At 43.6% G+C, this 20,380-nt stretch overlaps 1 protein-coding gene across 16 annotated transcripts in view; it reads right to left on the bottom strand.

The window, feature by feature from the left end:
• Positions 1-8,496: 8,496 nt before the first annotated feature.
• LOC142931811 (transcription factor COE3) overlaps positions 8,497-20,380 on the bottom strand; it is a 65,121-nt gene continuing 53,237 nt past the window's right edge. For 6 of the 16 annotated variants that reach the window (XM_076075914.1, XM_076075912.1, XM_076075913.1 and 3 more), the window contains 6 exons: positions 16,460-16,548; positions 11,383-11,448; positions 11,005-11,176; positions 10,396-10,581; positions 9,876-10,106; positions 8,497-8,528 (listed from right to left, as the gene is read on the bottom strand). In XM_076075914.1, coding sequence (XP_075932029.1) covers positions 8,497-8,528; positions 9,876-10,106; positions 10,396-10,581; positions 11,005-11,176; positions 11,383-11,448; positions 16,460-16,548 — 776 coding nt within the window. Of the gene's footprint in view, positions 8,529-9,797; positions 10,107-10,388; positions 10,582-11,004; positions 11,177-11,382; positions 11,449-16,459; positions 16,549-20,380 lie in introns of all 16 variants that reach the window. The other 10 variants (XM_076075917.1, XM_076075918.1, XM_076075919.1 and 7 more) reach the window with 6 other exon arrangements.

Genomic DNA, 20,380 nt, shown 5'->3' with positions numbered 1-20,380 from the left:
TTCCATGGCAATTTAATATTTATCAGCATTAGTAGCAGTGTTATTATTATTATTATTATGTCTGTGTTATTTTGCGGGAGTATTTTCACCGTGTGTACCACTTCCGTATCATGCTGGCTCGGAGATAAAAAAGGAATTAGATTAAAAGAGGCCGAGACGATCTCATCATCCGCACTGTTAATCTCTGTGAAACCTTTAATTTTGGCCTAATATCTGCCTCCATTTCAGAGAGAGAGAGAGAGAGAGAGAGAGCGGCTACACCAGTGCATGTGCTTGCAAGCTCGTGAGCGCGTGTGCGTTTGAGCATGTGGCCATGCGTGTTGGTTGGTGTGCGCACATGTGTATGTCCATATGTGTGTGGGTGAAGTGGATGATATTGAGTCTGACTTCATAAATCACCCAGACACTGATAAACTCCCCATGCACCCACACACCGCTAATGGGCAACCCTTAAGGAGTGTGAGTGTCTCGTGCGGCGTTTGATTCAACATTTATTAACCCCCTCACACACACACACACACACTCACTCCCTCACTTACAACACACACTCATTTGAGCCCCAGAAAGAGTGAGGATATGGTTGGTGGCATCCGTAGCGTTAGTGCGGGGTTTTGACCTGGCCGGGCTGTATTAATCATGGCCGATAGAAACAAGATACATTTTTAGCTTTTACAGTCGCAACAACAACAACCTCTGCATTTCCTAACATTAGTTTCCTTCTCATAACTTATATCCTGTCTCCAAATCCCCACTTCCCAGCTCATATCCCCGGCACCCCTCCTCATTATAGAGCAATTTTCTGCCCCCACATCAAATTCAAAACACTCTGCGCTTCCATCTCTCGCTCCTCATACATGTCGGCTCGTAATTCTAATGTTATCACAACCTGCACCCCTTGGTACGAGTCGCAAGCTTAGTTGGGGACCCTGCCGAAGTGAATCCCGCAGCTACATCGGTGATTCATAAATAGCTCCTTTTATTCTTCCCCGAGAAGTTTGTATGCGTAAAAAAAAAAACTTTTTGGAACGTATTAACTCAACTGCAAGCGGTGCACTGCTGCTTGGGAGCCAGAGGAGTGTCCGGCATGCAGATAGGCAGTGTCCAACAGTGAGTCAGACAGATAGACACAGGAATAGATAGCTGGATAGGCAGACATTAGACTGGGGCTTGGCTGCGCTATCAGGTTTCCTCCCCCTCTGTCTGTCTGCCGGGACAGCCTGGCCTCAGAGGCCCTGACACTGAGGCACCACGCAGCCAGCCACGACAGCTGCCACAGCAGCATCTAATACCAACACACTCCACGCTACGCCCCAACTACAAAGAGAAATATCATTTCAAACATGGCATACTTTGATGCTCTTGTAATGATCTTTGTGTTTTGAGAGAGAAAGCGGGAGGATGGAGGATTCGTATGGTGCCTTTTTTTTTTTTTTTTTTGTTTCTTTAGAACAAAGAGACCCCCGCCTCCACATGAGCAAGTTTAGGACAGTGGTGATGAGACGGAGCAGGATTAAATGAGAAAGTAGAAGAAACCCTGAGAGGTATCAGCATGTGAGTGTGTGCGTTAGTAACCTTGTATCAGTGTGTCGGCGTAACCTTATGAACTCAACTGTTGGTCTGGGGGTCTCTAATTAGGAACGGCTGATGAACGACCATACATTACGTGAGAGCGGGTGCCTGTGAGTGCGTATCCCTGCATGTATCAATCTGTGACTATGCAGCGTGGTTGTCAGTGTGGTAAGGAGAGTGTCTCAGCCTGGAGAAAGTGCAGGTCTAGCCTTGGTCATGTTGACGGAGGGGCGGCACTTCAGAGGCTCCAGGACCCCATGGCACCAGTCTCCCCAGTTCCCCCAGACAGACTGGGAGCATCTGGGCTCTGTCAGCGCCTCTGGCCCCCGCAGATCCGATCTATATGACGGGGGAGAGGAGTGGATTGGATCAGGGAGAGGGAAAATATGAGCCAGATTCCTCAGCCTTGTGCGAAATGCATGCTTTGCCAGTTTGCATGTTATGTGTGTGTACTTCTGCATTAAGGCCTGATAGCAGGTCATAGTGATTAATTTTGTATGGTGTGAGATAGGGGTTATTGATTAGTAGAAAAGTCCTCTCTGTAAATCGTCCAATTAAGCATTAATTAAAAGTGTGCTGCTAAAAATATGCAAAGCCCGTTCTGAGCAAAAACATCAAGATTGGACTGACAGATATCATTCCAGAGTTTCCTTATGAAAGCGAGCAGTGATTTGATGAAGTGGATATAGCTCCTAAGCTCCGCCGCATGGAAACTGATACACACACACACACACACACACACACACACACACACACACACACACACACAAGACTAATTAATCCATACACTAAATTAGGAATATAAATTGTGGTCCCAATTTAACAAGGTCAGTTTTAACTTCTCCCTTTACACTTTATTTAACTGTGTTGGAGAAAAAAAAAAAAAAAAAAAAGAGGAGCCCTATCAATGTGCTTCGCTTATTATGATTGACGATTGATGATTAAGTCCTCCAGCTGACACACACCACCAAAGCCGGTGAGTTGGAATTGGATGTGACACATACACAGTTCTGCGTGTTAGGTAATTCGTTGACGAGGGGCCAAATTCATTTATGGAACAGCGGTATTGGCAGGCATGGACACTCTCTGCAAAAACAACGATAATCACAGAGGTTTGGCGCGGCGTGACAAGGACTCTTCAGGGAAAGGCCCTTACACGCTGCTTTGTTGGCCGTTCCTCCCTAAGATGGAGGGAAACATCCGCCACTGTTCTTAAGATGAGAGACGCTCCGAGCACGAGGAGAGAGGTTTATGTAAGGTGTGGATGATGGTTAAAGGGCTCGATTAGCACTTGTTGGGTCTGTTTTGATGGAATAGCTTGTGCTTCATTACAATTACTGGAATGTTTCGATTTTTTTTTTTTTACAAATAATTTTAGCTTTACTTTTTGTGTGGAAGCAATAAACGATTTTTTTGTGGAATTGATGAAATAAAGGGCCTGATAAATCCTCTGTAATGAAACATGAGGGGGAACCTGTCTCAAACCATTTAATCTCTTTTCGCATTCTCCATTTTTTCTGCTAATGAGCCTTATTGACAATCAAACAGAAGCTGTCATCCCCCAGGATGCAACACTCCCAGCCCCTGCGTGTTTGTCATAGTGTCCTGGCAATCAGAGCTGCCTGCAAGACCAGGCTGGCAGTTAGTGGTTCTCACAGCAGCACTGCCTGAAAATGGCACACTTCCTGTAGAGTTGCAGCTGCCACCTCTGCTACTTCCATTACTTTCTATAGCATGCAGATGTTGTATCAACATTCCCTGCCAAGGGGACTGCAATAACTGTGAGATTCATGCCATGTTTCAGAGGCACGTCAATTTCTCAAGTGGCACAATTAAAGAGGGAAATACAGTACCAGGTTTTTCACAGGCGCTGAAATCGGAAAAGGGCTTTTTCACTTTTTTTTCCAAAGGGGGGCTGTTTCATAAAGGTTCAGAAATCCACCCGATTTTTACTGCCCTTTTCCTGAGTTGAGCTGCTCTGTGAGCCTTTGTGCGGCAGACCTGTCGTGACCCACAGCGGATATGGAAATGGGGCTAAGGTTTTATGGGCCAAACGGATTGGACACAGTCAAGCTCAGGGGGCATGAATATTGGATGTTATTTCTGCTCCCTTTTTATGTAATCCATTGCCAATACATTATTAATAGATGATATCATATCCAGAACTACTGGACAAAGCACTACGGAGGGGTACTATGAAAGGAGCTCTATGTGGTGGAGACTGTGGCAGAAAATACACTTCAAGTGATAATATTTTATCACCATAGCCTAACACTCCCTGACCAGGCAATCTTAACCGTGTGATTTTTGGACTAAGTGAAGTTCATCGAACGAAATTATAATGAATACTGTATTTCTACCGGGGGGGTAAATCCTGCATTTGTGGGTTTGAAATGCACTGAAACATTGATGACGTATCAAATGACACCCAAATACAAGTTTAATGGATTTTGAAGCGCTGGGATACTTTGCTCATCCTCCTTGACTGCAGTGAGTGAAGTGGAAATCTTGGCGAGGATCTAGAGTTTTCCTTGCAAAGCTGACTCCCAGTGTACAGTAGCAGGGGATCAGTGACTTATCTGATGTACCGATTCACAGACAGGAGACTGCGCTAATGTGGGACTGTTTAAAAATAAAAAAAAAAATTAAAAAAACTTCCCTGTTTTGTTTCAAACGTGGAATTGTACAAAAAAAAAAAAGGTCAGACTTCTTATTTTGATTCATTGCCCTCTCAAAGTTATGATCTCGGCAGTCACGGCAGCAGTATCCTACTCGTGTATAAACTTCACGAGAGTCGCAGCCGCTTTTTCTTCTCCTCACAAAACACATCACTCAGCGGTTACACAAATCCTGTCTGTCCGAGAACAAATCCTGCCCATCGAGCAGATAAACTATCATCCACCTTTTAGTTTTTACGGCCCGTCTTGATACTGCACACATATTGGCACAAAGTTATTAGCGTCCATTAAAAGTGAACGTATAAGCCCCTTCAATAAGAGTTACGTAGGGAGTGGATGCGTAAGGTAATATTCTCTCTTTAAGGTCAGTTTGAATTGTTTTTTCTCATGGGAAACGGCAGATTGATAAAGAGCAAACAAAACCTGTTTTCTGAATGCTTGTCCTCCATGGCCTCAATGAAGGTTTCATTCCTTTATATCGTCCAGCCCAATTCCCAGCATGCACGGCCATTGTGGCTCTTTCAACTGGAGCTCTCCATTGACTGGTTCATTGTCCGGCCGCTCTTTTGTGTGCGCTATCACCGGAGCACAATCTTTCACCTGAACAGCACAGGAGCGCAGCCTGGAAGTGGTCACGTAAAGCCACTGAGTCACCCGTGTAGGTGCCAGGCTGCACAATTAACCCGGCGCTAATTAAGAAACGCTCGGTCCGTCTATCAACTTTTTAAAAAATCTCCGGCGATGCTTGTTAATAACGTGGTTATTAGTCATGGTCAGGCAGCCTGCGCCACACAGAGATGTTCAATATTACCGCTCAGGCTTATATTATTGAGAGGAGGTGTTTTTTGAAATATAACAATGCACAGAGCAGATGTTTGAAGCGGGGCCCTCGGCAACACACGGCTAGTTAAGATCGATATTGCTTTCAATATTTCTTTCCTTTGACAGATAACCAGTACTGAGGAAAGTCTTGATAAGAGTGGCAACATATGGATGTGGCGAGCCTCGCTCTCTTTTGATTGCATGACCCCTTGACCTTTGCCTGTGTTGGAGAGGGAGGCAGCCACATGGTACGGTGGGGGTCTGTCAGGCTCTGGTTATGGGGCATTATTGACCCAGGATTTATAAATATTTAATGCACACATTAAGATCATGGTGGAGGGTGGCCATTAGAGTTCTCCAATAAAGAGGCTCTCACAATGATTGAGTGGTGTGGCAGAGCGAGTGGCTGGTCGTTGGGTACAGAGAAACCTGCTGAGACAATATACTGTACCTCCAGCCTGCCTGCCAGGCGTCAGAGCTCTTAAAACTGGCAACAACTGAGCGAGCTTGTCGTTTTTTGATTGCACTTTTACCCCCAGAATTTTTCTTTTTGTGCCTTTTTTTTTTTTTCCTCTGTTGGTTATTGTTTCTGCGATGAGAGACAGTTTCCTTGGTTTCATGTGTTGGGGCAGTAAAGACTAAATAAATGTGGAGTTTGTGCAACATTGAATAACAGAGACGGCAGTGAGCAAGGCGATAGATCCAAAACCCGTGTACGTGTATCTGAAACAGATAATGCAATGTCAGGAAGCAGATGTGTGGCAATTGTTATCAGACACATCGGATTATCGAGGGAATGATTTGAAGCACAAGGCGATCGCAGCTGAAAATTAAATGGCTCTTTTGAGTGCATCTGTCCTTTTGCGCTATCAGCAGCTCCTGGACTATCTCCCGAACCGCTGCCGTGCGATCTGTGCATGCCGCCTGACATAATAAGCTGTGATATGCTGATTGCCACTCAGGTTTGCCGTCGTTTAATTGTGCATTAAAGGCAGAGGTGGCCTCGGACAATGTTGCCTTGATGAGAAATTGACATTTTGTGACCTGCTCTCCGCGACCACTCAGGATGCCAGATAAGATGCTCAGTTGTTTTTAAGGAGAACCGCCATTCTTCCCTCATACACTTCTATCCTTCTGTTTGACCCACTTGATGAGTATAGATTTCACAGTGGCCCCCCCTTTCAGCGCTCAAACTATAAGAGGTTCAAAACGATACCAGCCCTTATAGACAAAGGATAACCTTGCTCTTTCAATGTATTGATTCTTTATTAACTAGGTGGCTTAATGCAATGAAATGAGGGATTTGAATGAGCCCCATTTGGGCTGCTTTGAATAAAAAGCTCGCACTGTTTATGAATGACTACAATGAACCTTTGAAGCGCCACAGATGCAGGATATGCTGATACAAAGACCAGTAGGAATATGTCACAATGTCAGAGTGCTTTGCTGAAAGAATATGACTAAAGAGCAGTTTTCATCTTTTATGGATGTTACACTTTTCCACAGGTTTCAAACAGTTATCTCTATGGCAAAGTCTAAACACTACAACTTACAGACGAATCACAGGTTTGTCTTCAGAAGCTTCTACTGTCTCTTTTCTTTGTTCTGATTGTACTTAAAACTGAAGAAGTCCACAGTTGAGGAGCTATTGTGTTTTTACTGAAAATTTTTAATAAAACATCACTTATTCATTTCTGTTTCCATTCCAAATGTTGACATTTTTCAATTTTCTTCCCTGTAAACACATGTAAGCTATGTGGCAGAGTCATAAGTGGTGAGTAAAAATGACTTCTATACATTCTACAAAACAGAAAAAAAAACAACCACAAAATGGAGTGTTTTTTTTTATCTCCAAGGTTGTCCCTCATGCACATTAGTCTCTATTGGATCTTAACAACTATCATATGGGTCACAAACAATTTATTTGACAATACAACCAACAAAGTTTTCTCCAAAATGGTCTGTATAGATAATTTAAAATCAATATAAAAATAAACAATGAAGTTTGACTTCCCCTTTAAAAAAAAATGGACAGAGAGTCTTGACGGAGTAACACAAATTTTTGAGGATACACGTGAAATATATGCACATTGCATTTCATCAAATACAAAAAGAAAACAAATGAAGGCAACAGTTCTTGGCTGAATTATCTGTGCTGCATCACTATATTAAGGGCATGACGATTAATACATACATAATGAAAAGCAATATACAAAATTTCAGAGATAAATACATTATTTATAGTTGATATGTTACAAAATTTCCCTCAGTGAGCGCAAGTGTGTGTTTGAACAGAAAGATGACGATGAACTACTATACTCCTACGTTGTCAATGGATTTTAATTTTGTTTTTTAAATGTTTTTTTGTTGATCTAAAAGAACATGAAAAAGACAGATGTATAAATATTTAGCACAAGTTTGGCAATATCACAATAGTCTACAATTTTTAACCACATATAAAACACAGAAGGGAGTCGGAGCTAGAAGGGGGAGACTGCTCCTCATCAACAAGAAACAGACTTCACAGTAGCCTAGGAATGCATTAATATACAGTGCTAGCAAAAAAGTTGTAAAACATGGCAAAACACACTTGCTTAAAAGGAAGCTCTAGACATGGAAGTACATCATATTCATCAACAGAGCAGTGTTTTGTACACGTCAGTGTGCTTGTTGAATCAAAGAGGATTTTTTTTTTTTTACTTTTGAAGATGATTTCTAGCTACAATAAATTACAAAATTTAAGTTAAAATGCAGGAATGAAACATGATACAACCTTACCCACCCAGCCCCACCCCTTTTTAATCGTATTTTGTTGTACTTTTAAGATCAATTCTACATTATATATCTCATATATTTTCCAGTTGAAATTCAAACTGTCTTGGCCCCTGTGTATTTTTCTCACACATAAAAATACAAAAAGTCACATTATAAAGACACACAACTGTTGTGAATCTATTAAAAGAGAGTTGGAACAGAAAAAACAATTTCTGAAGTTCATTGGCAAATGTACTGTACATCAGTGTTTTTACTTTACAACCAGGTGGTGAGTCCACAGAGTCCCTTCCAGTATTGAATGCGTGGTTGATTGGACTGATCCAAGGCCGAAGCACAACCCGACAGGTATACAAAATAAACCCTTCATCATCCCGTGTCCTCTTCAAGGGTGATAGAATGGGGAGGAAAAAATAAACAAATAAAAAACTCCCACAGAAAAAAAAATATTGCTCCTCATGAAATCCTTTTTTTTCTGCAGGTTTGCGAAAGTCATTTAAAAGAAAAGAAAAAAAATAATTTCTTTTTTTTTTTTTGTCTTCTTCATCTTTAAAAACAGAACGGGCGTTTGACTATACACTACACCAGCGTTTTTGCTGTGTGCTCCTGTGAAGTGGTAATATGTAGACTGGTGCTTGAGATGATGAAAGTGCATTTACATTGGAGGGACAACCAGGCCGGACATGGCTGAAAAAAAATAAAGGAAAAAGCAGATTAGTCTATTTGCCTAAAACAGTCATGTATATAAATATAAAACATTTATTAACATTTTGTAATTTAGTGTTTGTGTATGGATGTATGTGTGTGTGCGTGTGCGTGTGTGTGTGTGTGTGTTGAGTGAGTCCAGCCATCTGACAGTGCGTGAATGTATGCTTTAATGTGCCTGTTTGCGTATGTGCCTGTGAGTGTTTGCCGTGTCCGCCAGCCTGCTGCTGCACGTCCTCCTTACGGGGAGAGTTTGAAAACCTCCCTCCTGCTCTGACATTTCAGCCCCCAGCATGCCAGTCTTGCTATGTGTGATATTTCTCCTGGCGTTGGGGTAATGGCAAACAGTGGCCCAGACTCCCAGGAGACGCGGCCGCGGTGACGGCAGAGCAACAACACGGTCACTTCCCACAATGCCACAATGCTACAGTACTAGACACTCCTCACACTCCCCTCAGATTCCTTCTATCGCTTCCTTTCCTCCCCTCGTCTCTTTATCCTCCGCTCTCTAACACTGTGCAGCGCATTAGTCCTACACTTCCACATTCCCCAAGTCGCGCCTCCGCGTCATTATCTAAGAGAGATTAGGCTAGATCAAAGGTAGCTTCCGTTATTTCACGAAGGCCATCTGCTTAGGATATCATTAGCAACTGTACCTCACCGTGCGAGTTTATATATTCAGTACTTTCACACGTTTTAACAATTAGGCGACTAGTGGAGTGCTGGGATGATATATTATTATATTGCTCTGAGTATATTTGTAGAGTCATGGTTGAAATGCTTTTAAGTTTGCCAGCGCAGATGATGGCAAGGCATTGCTCATTAATTTCTGCACAACATGTATTAATAAGTATGAACGTGTAGCAAGATGAACTTTAATTTCCCACTTCATTAAGCCCAATGTTATTAATCTTGGGGCACACACTACGGCTAAGCTTGTTTTCAAAGTAATCATGTTGGTCATGACACATGCACAAAACCTAATAAACATAATTACTAAAACAATTCTGGGAAGGTCTTTTCCTGCGACATCAGAGGGGATCATTTGTATGAAAGGGCAACAAGGATGTATGTTTGCGTTGCGCAGACGTGAGACGACGCTTGCGGTCCTATATTTGCATGTGTGTGTGTGTATGTGTGTGTGTGTTTGTGTGTGTGTAGGCATGCTTTGTGTGAGTGCGTGTAAGTGTGAACTGAAAGGTGTAAATTGGCCTGTCAAAATGCATATATTTGTAATGATTAATCCCTCACCAAACCGGACAGAGGCCTGAGCAGCGGTATCTGACCAGTAGTCCGTGGGGAAGGGATGAGGGGGTGAGGGGGGCTCACCTTGCAGTCCGTTGCCATTGGCGCTGGTGCAGGAGGGGGGTGGGGAGGCCTGGGGTCGGACCACAGGGGCGAAGGCGCTCTTTTGTTTAACTGCAGAGACGATAGGGAGGGAAAAAGGAAAGGAGGGTGGGGTGAGAGTGAGAACGTGCTGCGAGTAGTGCTGGAGAGGGAGAGGGCAGTTAAGGTGAGGCAGGGATAGTATTACTGCCAGGGGGGGATACACGATCAGTACTCACAGGCCACTACCATCAACATCTTGTCCGGTTGAGCAAATACAGGTGGCATATGGTGAAAATACAGATAAAAAATGAATATCCTTCTACTCTGAGCTACATGTGTGTTCTCCGAAGTGCTAAAACTAAACAAGCCCCCGTGAATGAATAGTAATATATTATCACCATCAATAATGTTATAACCCTGTCAGAAATGATTCATAGACGTGAAAACGAATGTGGGAGCTGGAATTAAATCAGCAGCAGCTTAGTGCTACTACAGCGTGCGATAGTGGCAAGCTACTCACTTCCATATGGGGAGTTGGCAGAGGATCCGTTGAGGAACCCAGGGGAGCTTGGCACTCCCAGGTTCATGCCGGCGTTGCCGTAGCCATTCATGCTGTTGCTGACGGAGTTGTAGCCCGACTGCTGCGGGGTGCTGCTGGAGATGTAGCCCCGGGGGGAGACACTGCTGGTGTTCCGGCTGTAGCCCACTGAAAAAACACGGGTGGCAGATAGAAATTTAAGTTCATTCATTTCTTTCCTTCGGTATGCAGAGTTTACCAGGGAAATGTTCACTGATTACAGTAGATGATAACGGGGATGTACTGCTGCAGTCAGACATTTTTATATCGCCACGTTGTGCAGATGCAATTTTAATAAGAAAAGAATCTGGCACTTAATTGGACTCTTTAACTGCCTATATTATGGGTGAGCATGGGGCAGTGAACCCGGTGTTCAAAAACATAATTTCTATCCCTTTTCTCATTTTAATGAGAGAAAAAAAAAAAGAGTGAAATGTAACTATTTCTTGTTTGGCTGCAAACCCCCTGGAATCCCCTCAAGGACCCCAGCAGGTCCCTGGACCCCACTTTTTGAGAACCACTGAGTTATGGCGCCGTACCCTAAACACATACCTTGGTCATTCCCTTGTGACTCAGACACATTGACTGCTAGCTGGCTGCTGAAGGAGTTGACTCCCATCATGCCGTGGGAGGCTGTGTTAGCGAGAGAGGGGATCTGGTTGTGGTTGCGGGGAACGCTGTACAGGGCTTCGGCGATGTCAGCTGCCCTCTTCAGAATGATCTCCTGAAAAGCGAAGAGAAGGCAGAGGTTTTGTTATTTATCTTGTTGTTGTTGTTTTTTATAGCTGCGCTGTTGCTTTGATGCATGTGTTCGTGGCGATATGGTTAACTCACAACGCATGAAGCCTACATTGTTCCAGATATAGTGATGAAAATGCCCTTTGGTTATACTATCAGTACGTTTTTTAGCAGAGCTGTGTGGATACATACCTGATTGTTGTGGGGCATTCCATACAGGGCTTCAACGAGATCAGCCGCCCTCTTCAGTAGCACCTCCTGATGAGGAAAACAGGAAAGAGTAAATGTTAAGACCCGAACAGATTACGGTTGAGACCCCAGTGTTCCGTACAGTCACAAACAATATCAGAAACAACTTTACGCAGCAGGGTCGTGGAGAGCTTTCCAAATGTTTACATATTCAACGGCCTAAATACAAGCCACCCTGATTTAAGAGGCTCCGGTGCTGTTTTTATACGGCGCTACCACTTTGCTACTTCCAACCATGCAGAGCAGTGAATAATGTTCCCTATCTTAATTAAACTGGCATAGTCCTTTAAAAACAACACCTCAACCCTGATTCTGGGCTTCACGTTTGCTCTGGAGTTCAGCGCCGAGTCCCCTCTCTTCAGAACAATAAAGTGAATTAGCTCTGGGTTAATCTAGTTCTGTTGTAATGACATTAAGGAATTTTTCAATTAACCTCTTTGACTGGCTGTTGCAAAGGACTTCACAAATGACTTCCCATCCAGCAAGAGCTGGGTGCTTGTGCCTTGGGGACACGGATGCTCAGGATGTGGTCTTATCCATGTCTGCATGCTTGCCCCCGCTTGACAATGCGGATTAGCTGTGTTGCTTTGGCTCTTAACACTGAAAATGAGTTGGCCCCGGATCCCGTTCCCCCCACTGTTTCGGGCTTCCAGCTAGGTGGGGTTTGGCCCGTTGGTGTGTCTTTATCTGCTCTCTGAATTCAGCACTTACAATTAAATCCCTCTCAAGCAACCAGACTGCTCCCTTTGTTTTCTATAATACAGAGGGCAATATGCTCTATGAAAGCCCTCTTCTCCTTTTGGAGTGCATTTAATCTGACAAAGGCAAATTGCAGACACGACTGTTGCGTGTGTTTTAAAAATGCTCGCTTGTTGTCACCTGCTGTAAAGCAGAGATTTGTCGACTGTGCTGTTAGAACCCTGGTTAAAAGCAATGCAAATCTGTCACCAGAAACATCTCAGATGGCGCTTGTTTTCTTCCCACACTCGCCGTGTTTTCTTTTGCGGGCCTCGGTAATTTGTCTGAAGTGTTCCATCACTTGGCAATAGCAGCGTGGGATTAAGACGGCAGCTGCCGTAAATGAATGTAAACACAGCCTTCGCGCCTTCAAACAGCGGCCTCCAAGACTTGGCCTGCATTTCCGAGGCACAGCGTATGTAGTGTTTACGGAGTGTGTGTATGGGCCCTTTCATCCTGAGGAGCATATCTACCACAGTCCTTGATTTATCAAGATGAATCACTGTAGAAGCCACTTCCAGCGTATGCCATGCTCTCTTATAGAAACATATCGCTTAATCCACCCCAAGTTACCGGATGGGTGGCTCTTAGAATGGGCATTTACCTCTGAAATTGGTGTGTATGCTCAACGTTGCATGCATCTAGTTTGCATACAAATAAAGAATTATGGTTGTCGTGAGGCAGGTAGACTAAATGAGAGGACCAGCTGTCTTGATGTGTTCTCATCAGGCAGAACAGATTTCTCTCTCTCTTGCTGAGTGAGATAAAGTGGTTTTCTTTCTTTTTGTATGCAGTTAATAATTACCAATAATCTATTCTATCATATTTCAAGATCTCCTACATGGCTCTCAATTTTAAACAACAATTAAAGCAATTAAGACTGTCGCGTTCGCAAGCCATGTTTCATTCTCTGTAAAACGTCCTCTCCCTCCTTGTCCATATGGTACTTTGCAGCAGTGACATAAGGACAGCTTGGAAAAGGGAGGAGAGAAAACGATATTGCCTCTCATCCTTAATCTGTCGTTTACCGCGTGGTGTCTTAACTAACCAAGCTGACTCGCAAGGCTATGCTTAAGTGCAGCCTAGTCATATCCGAGGATGATGAGAAGTGCTGCACCCAATCAAGGAAGAAGTTTGTTTTCTTCTGACGAGACGCTTTCATGCATATCAGCTCACGCTGTGAATGCGATTAACACGGAATAGTGTTCTGAGGGCATTTCCATGTAAATCTCAATACTACTCCAGCATAAGTGTAATTGGCTTTCTTGTCATGGAGACATATCAGAACACACCATGTTAAATTGAAACAATTAAAGGCCTCAAATGATTTCTGTTGTTCTGTGACAAATGCGTGACAGATTTCTGCTATTGTTTGCCTTGCTTTGCATAAAGGTCCCGTGCTCAACAACTGCTTAAATGGGGCTGCTCGAATGACAAATCACCTCAGATTTAGAGGCTGTTTTTTTTTTTGTTTTTTTTGTGTTAATGCCGAGAAAAAGTGAGAGGAAGCCATAACAAATGATGTGTTATAAAGAATATCTAACAATAAGGAGAAGTGGTCTAAAACGGGCCCAACGTGATTCTCCAAGCACTAGATTAACATGGATGTTGTATTTATATTATCACAGTTAATAAAAGAGGGCCTAGGTTATGTAGCTTGGAGTGCTAATGCCATTATAAAACTGTAAGGCAATTACTCTGTTAGCTCTAGCCTGAGGTAATGAATGCATTTAGAAGCATAGGGCCATTAGATGAAGGTACTTCAAAGAGCACAGGAAGAGAGATTCATTTAAATACATGGGTAATTGCTTGACATGAACACATTTGTAATATTTTCTCCTTGTGGATTACGCAAAGAATTGGAAAAGAATGGGCTTATGCTCATTTTGGGAGGAAAGAAAGGAATCCAAAGCAATCAGCTTAATAATAAAACAATATTGAGTTTCCACTTTTAATTTCATAATGAATCTAATTTGTTACAGAAGAGAGAAATTGAGTGTGATATAATGTGATATCCAGTCTATTTGTCCATTACTGCCAGAGGGCACAAAATGGTATTATAAATTGTCTTTTTTATATTATGAATAGAAAATTGTTTTATAACAAGATCTTAAAAAGGAGGGTGAATTCCAAAGTCTCTCTTCACTTAACGCGATGCCCGCAAACCAATCTCCTTTCTCATCACTTGACTGCTCACACTTATTACTTTCATATTCACCCTGGACTTTGCATTGAATTTTTATATCTCCACTCCTCCCACAGGGTCAGACTGTCATCTACGATGTTGTCTTAGAATTACGAGGTAAACTTCAATCAGAGGCAGCTTCCCCCCTTTTTTTTTTCTCTGTGTAGCAACAATATTAGCGTGCATCCCTTGCTATCCATGAGCACTCCCATATTGGCTTTCTGTCTCCTTACAATTACCACGTGTCTTACTGGTCCCAGGGAGAAGGCTGGTGGAAATCAATATAGCGCAGTAATATTATCAACTGGAGGGTGAAGTCATGGGAGGGGGGGGGTTAGAGGCGGTGAGTGGACCTGGTGTCGATTTGCCTTTCTGCTAATGCACACCGCGCGTCCTCCAGCTTTATCTTCTTTTTATAGAGTCTCCCTACCTCACCTGCACCCTGTAATGGCTGTTCTCTATATGCTGTTTCTGTTCTCATTCCAAATGTACATGCAAGCGTCGGCTCGCCGCGGGCTGTTTTATTGGGAATGTGCTTTTGACCCCGTGAGCTGACCCTCAGATGGCAAGCTTAACAATGACGAATCACTTGGTGGGATCATTTACATGCCCCCTGAACCCCATATTTGGGTCCATTAGAGAGCAAATCAAATATTTATGTTGTTTATTGGAAGTGCAGGGTTTCATCTCACTCTGTGATTGTTTCATGCAAAGGCCGGGAGACCGTGCTATATTAAGTGTATGCAAACCCAGGAAACTAATCTTAGGTTCAGTGTCAAAATCTATCTGGCAACGCTTTGTATTCAAGGAAAGAAGTCAGGTTTTGCTATAATAAAAAAAAAAAAGCTTTGTTTAACAGTGTTGCTCGCTTTGTTCCAAAGATGTGGATGTCACAAAAGACACTGTGACTTTATGAAATTGAAACAGTGTAGCTAGATTGACCAGTGATGCCTGCGGAGATAGTGAAAGCCATGTGGATATTAAAGGCAAGTGTACTTTACCTTTTGGTCTACGTTTACAGTTGAAATTAGAGCAACATTTCATGTCTAGGTGTTGTTTCCTGTCTCCACAGGGACTAACTCTAATTGAAACACTTCATATACTGAACCAGGGACTAGCTGTGATGTTCCATTTCTCCACATTGCCTTGGTCAAACGTCTATGGCTACCACACAGTCTGTTCTTTATTAAATTGTCCGTTGGACGTTAATGATATTGCTGTGTTGCATGCTGGGATTTAATAGATAAGGTCTTAAAAGGTTTTACAGTATTATTAAAACTCTGAGGTGGCCACCACTTTACCACATGCCAAGGGGTTTTGAATGTAGTAATCAGTTATATTATTACACTTGACACATCTGGAACGTCAGTCACCGAAATGGTTACTGGCAGGGTGGCAATTAGTGAAAACACACAGTTAGATTTTATCAATAGGAAATGAAGAGAGTAAGAGAATCAAAGGGATGAAAAAAGTAAAAGAATCAAAGAGTTTCTGCAGCGGAGTGAAAAGAAAAAAAGAACGTGTGCACCTTAGTTTTCATGGTTTCATTCTGGCATCCTATTTATGTGCCACACTAGTGTGTCTAAAACTGATGTGGCTTTCAACTCCTTCACCCAGGTTCAAAAGAAAACAATAAGAAAGCCAAAGCATAATAACATGCAGTCTTTGTCTATTAGCTGCAGTAAGACGAGGGGGTTTACGGCACAGGGTTCTGTAAACAAAAGATTAAACCAAATCGAGCTGCAGAAAATGAAAGGAAAACATGAGTGGGGTAATGAGGGTGCAGACGTCGTTTCTGACCAGATTACCATCTCCACAGACTACTGGAGAGGAAAACGCCTGATTGAGCTATTTTACCACACAGAGAGTTTACGCCTCTCTCCCCACACAAAACCAATACTATTACCACGCTGGTTAGTGGGTAAGCCACATATGTGAAGCAAAGCTGTTACGGTTTGGGGTCACAGTGCTCTGCCTTGATGGTAATGTTGTTTTGTTTATTTGTCACATTCAGGGTATTAAGGCGTTATCACCCAGACAGCTCTGTCGCGTTGCTGCTCTGTGATTGTCTGTGCTGCAGAGAGACTGTGTACCGACCTTTGGTAACCTCTCAGGATCGCCGGGGTGTCTGGGGATGACCTTCTGCAGCCTCTGGAAACCATAGTCGATGGTTGGCTCATTTAGGGCTGAAAGAAAGAAAGGGAAAGGGGGGGGGGGGTGAAAAATTAGAATAATTTCAGGGCTAATTTTGCCAGAGAGAGGAAGAAACTAATTGAGAAATCTGTTGGAGTTTACGGAACAAAAGTCATTTCAGAATGCCTAATTTTAAAGAGACCTCTGGGGTGAGAGGATGTTTTATGAAACGTCCGGGGGGGGCAAAGTGATGGAGACTGACACGGGTTCCTCTGACACTTGTGTCACCAAGTGTCATTCCATTAACAGCCGTGATGACCTACATCACTCTGAGAATCCTTCAGAGGGACCCTCCCTCTTTTTATCTGCTTAAGAATATTGACTACAGCAAACTACATAGCGGGGGTCTTTTAATCTAACCGAGCTTTAATAATCTGTGAAAGGCTGTCCACACATTGATCTAGTGTAAGTTGCTGTCATTTCACCCTTCTGCACCAACTGTACTGCAACACTGGGCCCGTGAAATACGGCAGCAGATCCCATGGAGCCATTAATCTCTTCCACCCCTCAAATAGTAATCTGGGGCATGAGGCATATTGGGCGATGAATCAGAGGCACAAAGTAAATGAATCATAACCCAGACTTTGGTGAGAGCAGGGCGTTTTATGTCTGACAGTCCTAATGGGTAATTGAAGGCTTCCTTACAGCTCCGCCTGATTCTAAACAATCATGTGCACACTCATAGGCAGGACAAGGCGAGGGAGGGAGGGCAGAGGAGAGAAGGAGGGGAGGAAAGGAGGAGAGGGGGGAAGGAACGACTTAATAGAGAACATCACTTCTCAATGTAGATATCATTTTCAGGAGAGTAACTCCGCCGAGCAAGGCGCTTCATAAATCAATGGCTTTCTATGGAGACTAATAAGAGCTGCCTGCCTCTATTCATTGTTCAGCCTGTAATTTGGCCCATCACTCATTACTCAGCATGTAATTTCAGCATTAACACCGCACAGCTCGCTGAACCTGCTGAACACCAGAGAATGTGAAAGCAAGCGAACGCCCCCCCGTACTCTCTCTCACACACACACACACACACACACACACACACACACACACACACACACACACACACACACACACACACACAGGCAGACAGGCAGGCAGGGCCACTGAAGCACGAGCCGGGGAGTCACGGCAGGAAAATAAACATTCATGTGTCTCACTCTTTCTTTTGTTCCCTAACATCTAAATACACATGCAAGCATGCTCTCACACACATACACACACACACACACACACACACACACACACACACACACACACACAGACACATACTGTACCTACTCACGCATGCATACTGTGCAGCGGTCATGTACTAACACACACACACATACAATCGAAACACATGCACCACTTCTGCCAAAACCTGAATACAGTAATTGCCAGCTCGACCGTGATCAAATGGAGCAATTATGTGTTCAAGCATGGACAATGCGAGGTGCTAATCGATAGCAAGGATCTAGCTTGCAAATACAGTGGTATTCAGCCCTAATGGCTAGGCACACCTGAATAAACCCCACGCCACAACAACATACACTGCTGGAAATCTGATTTGACATGTCATCATGCGTCCCGGAACGACAAAGGTCCGCTTCGCAATGTGGGGGAACGCCATCTTCTCCTTAATAAAGGATTGATCTGCCGTATTGATCGTACATGACAAGGCTGTAGCAAGGAATTTGCCCCCTTTCTTTTGTTATTTCCACCCCCTTTCTTATCTATGCACTCTGGCGGTCCCGTACATGTGTACACACACAAGCATGTATGTATGTGCGTGTGTGAGTGTGTGTGTGTGTGTGAGTGCACGTGCCCGGCTGAGAGAGTGTATGTGCACGGCAGCCCTGCCAGACCCCGCTGCTCAGTGTGATGTAAATTGTGTATGTGTAAAAAGCACTCCATAATCAGGCCATCCATCATCAGAGGCTGTCAGTGGGCTCTCTCAGGGTGATACATCACGCTCTCCTGTCCTCTGCCTCAGCTGGGGCCTACACAACCCGCCAGGCATGCTGGGAACACAGCCGGAGAGACGTACAGTACAGGACGAGACCTAAGTTGGGAGAGGTGTTCTGTTTGATGTGCCTTTCCAATGATAATGATGCCCCACTTTAAATGTGGGCCGTTTATGACGAATGTGATTTGGAGGGTAGGGTATCCTGTCCCCTTATAGAACAGTTTACACTGCATTTTTCTCCTGCAGTTTTTAAGGTTTATATACAGTGATTAAATGCCTGCATATGGAGGAATTTAAATGTGTCATGGATTACATTTAAACTTGTCTCCGCATAGGTTTAGCACATGGCTCAGTGTTCCGCAGCCGCAGTCCAAGAGTCAGGCATGATCTCCACATGTCGACATGTCGCCATCTCATCTATCATGGAGATGATCTTTGTAACAACCCCGGCGTAATGAAATTGGTGACACAGACCGCCATCTGCTATTGATTTCATGCAAATGTTTTTGACAGCTGATGGAGACTTGCATTAGCGCTAAACGGTGCTGTCAGTTGATGAGTTGACAGTTTTGTAGTCATAGCATGTACACTGGTGCAGACAGACACAGACAATGTCAATAATCCTGTAAGAGCTGCTGATGATATATACTGAGCACTTATATTCAATCCGGACAATAAATGTGTTATGTGTGTATTCAGCGGATCGCTCTGCACATTATTTCTTCCAGGCAAAGATTTTCTTTCATCTGCGGAGCTTTTACAAGAGTCATTGGGTCGTCTCCTCTCACTTTTTCTTATACCACACACATTGACAGCAGCCTTTCCCCCCTTTTTGCTCCCACCTCTTCACCCTGCGTCTCTTTTAATCCTTGGTTCATCATTATGTTCCGACTTCACACTCTGTCGTAAACTTTACTCTCTTCTAAAGCTTATAACAGGCAAATCTAGCTGCTCTGCCCTTGCATGACTCCATGCATGCCAAAATGAGTTTGGCCCTTCTCGTTCTTCCAACACAATATGGTGAAAAGGGGGTGGGGGTGAGGGTGTGGAAGGAGCGTGTCCCCCTCCCTTACCCCTCCTGTAAGGGGTCTCAGTCGCTGCAAGGAAACATGAAACCCTCCGCACACATCCCATAAATCCTGCACTGGGTGGGGAGTCTAGCCAAGGGGAGGAGGGACCGAGGAAGGTGGGGGGAACTGGGGGGGGGAGGTATGATAGGGGTTGGTGGGGAGGCGCGGAGGGGGGGTCGCACGTTCCAGTCACGCCCGCTTCCCGGCTCGCGGCCAATCAATACCACTTTCCTGTTTTAGAGGCGGGTAATTATGAGGTGGAGAGATTGTGTGACCCCTCACCCCTGCTGCATTACTCGCCTGATATTAAGATAAATTGCCTGATTTTGGGTAAACATATGCTGCAATTCAAACTGTCAGCACTGGTTTGCTCAGGGATAATTTGTATTGATCTCCTGGCTTCTTCCCCATTTTGCTTACTGACCTCATGGATAATTAGAGAAAAAGAGACACAGGGAGGTAAGGCAGGGCTTGCATTTGAATACTTTGCAGGAGAGATGAAGAGCACATGGGAAGTGGGGCCAAGGGAACATTATGGACTAATATAATTTTCATTTCCTATCATTTTCTGCTCTGATTTAGACAGGTTGCATACTTTGTTCAATTACAACACTTACATCTTATACCCCGCTTGCGGTACATATACAGAGATATAATTGTTCATATATTTGTTTCCATGGTTTTACTCCAGAGATGATTAGCATTTAACAAAAGTAATGAGACAACAAAGTGACAGCAAATATGTTTTTAAATTTACGGCTGGCAACTAAAAGACTTATTTGAAGGAACATGCTATAACTGATTTCT

The sequence above is a fragment of the Anarhichas minor genome, unplaced genomic scaffold, assembly GCF_050575085.1.
Source record: "Anarhichas minor isolate MPS153535 unplaced genomic scaffold, ASM5057508v1 ptg000054l, whole genome shotgun sequence".
NCBI classification, from domain to species: domain Eukaryota; kingdom Metazoa; phylum Chordata; class Actinopteri; order Perciformes; family Anarhichadidae; genus Anarhichas; species Anarhichas minor.
Note: the sequence above shows the minus strand (reverse complement) of the source record. Positions and strands in the feature narration are given on the sequence as shown.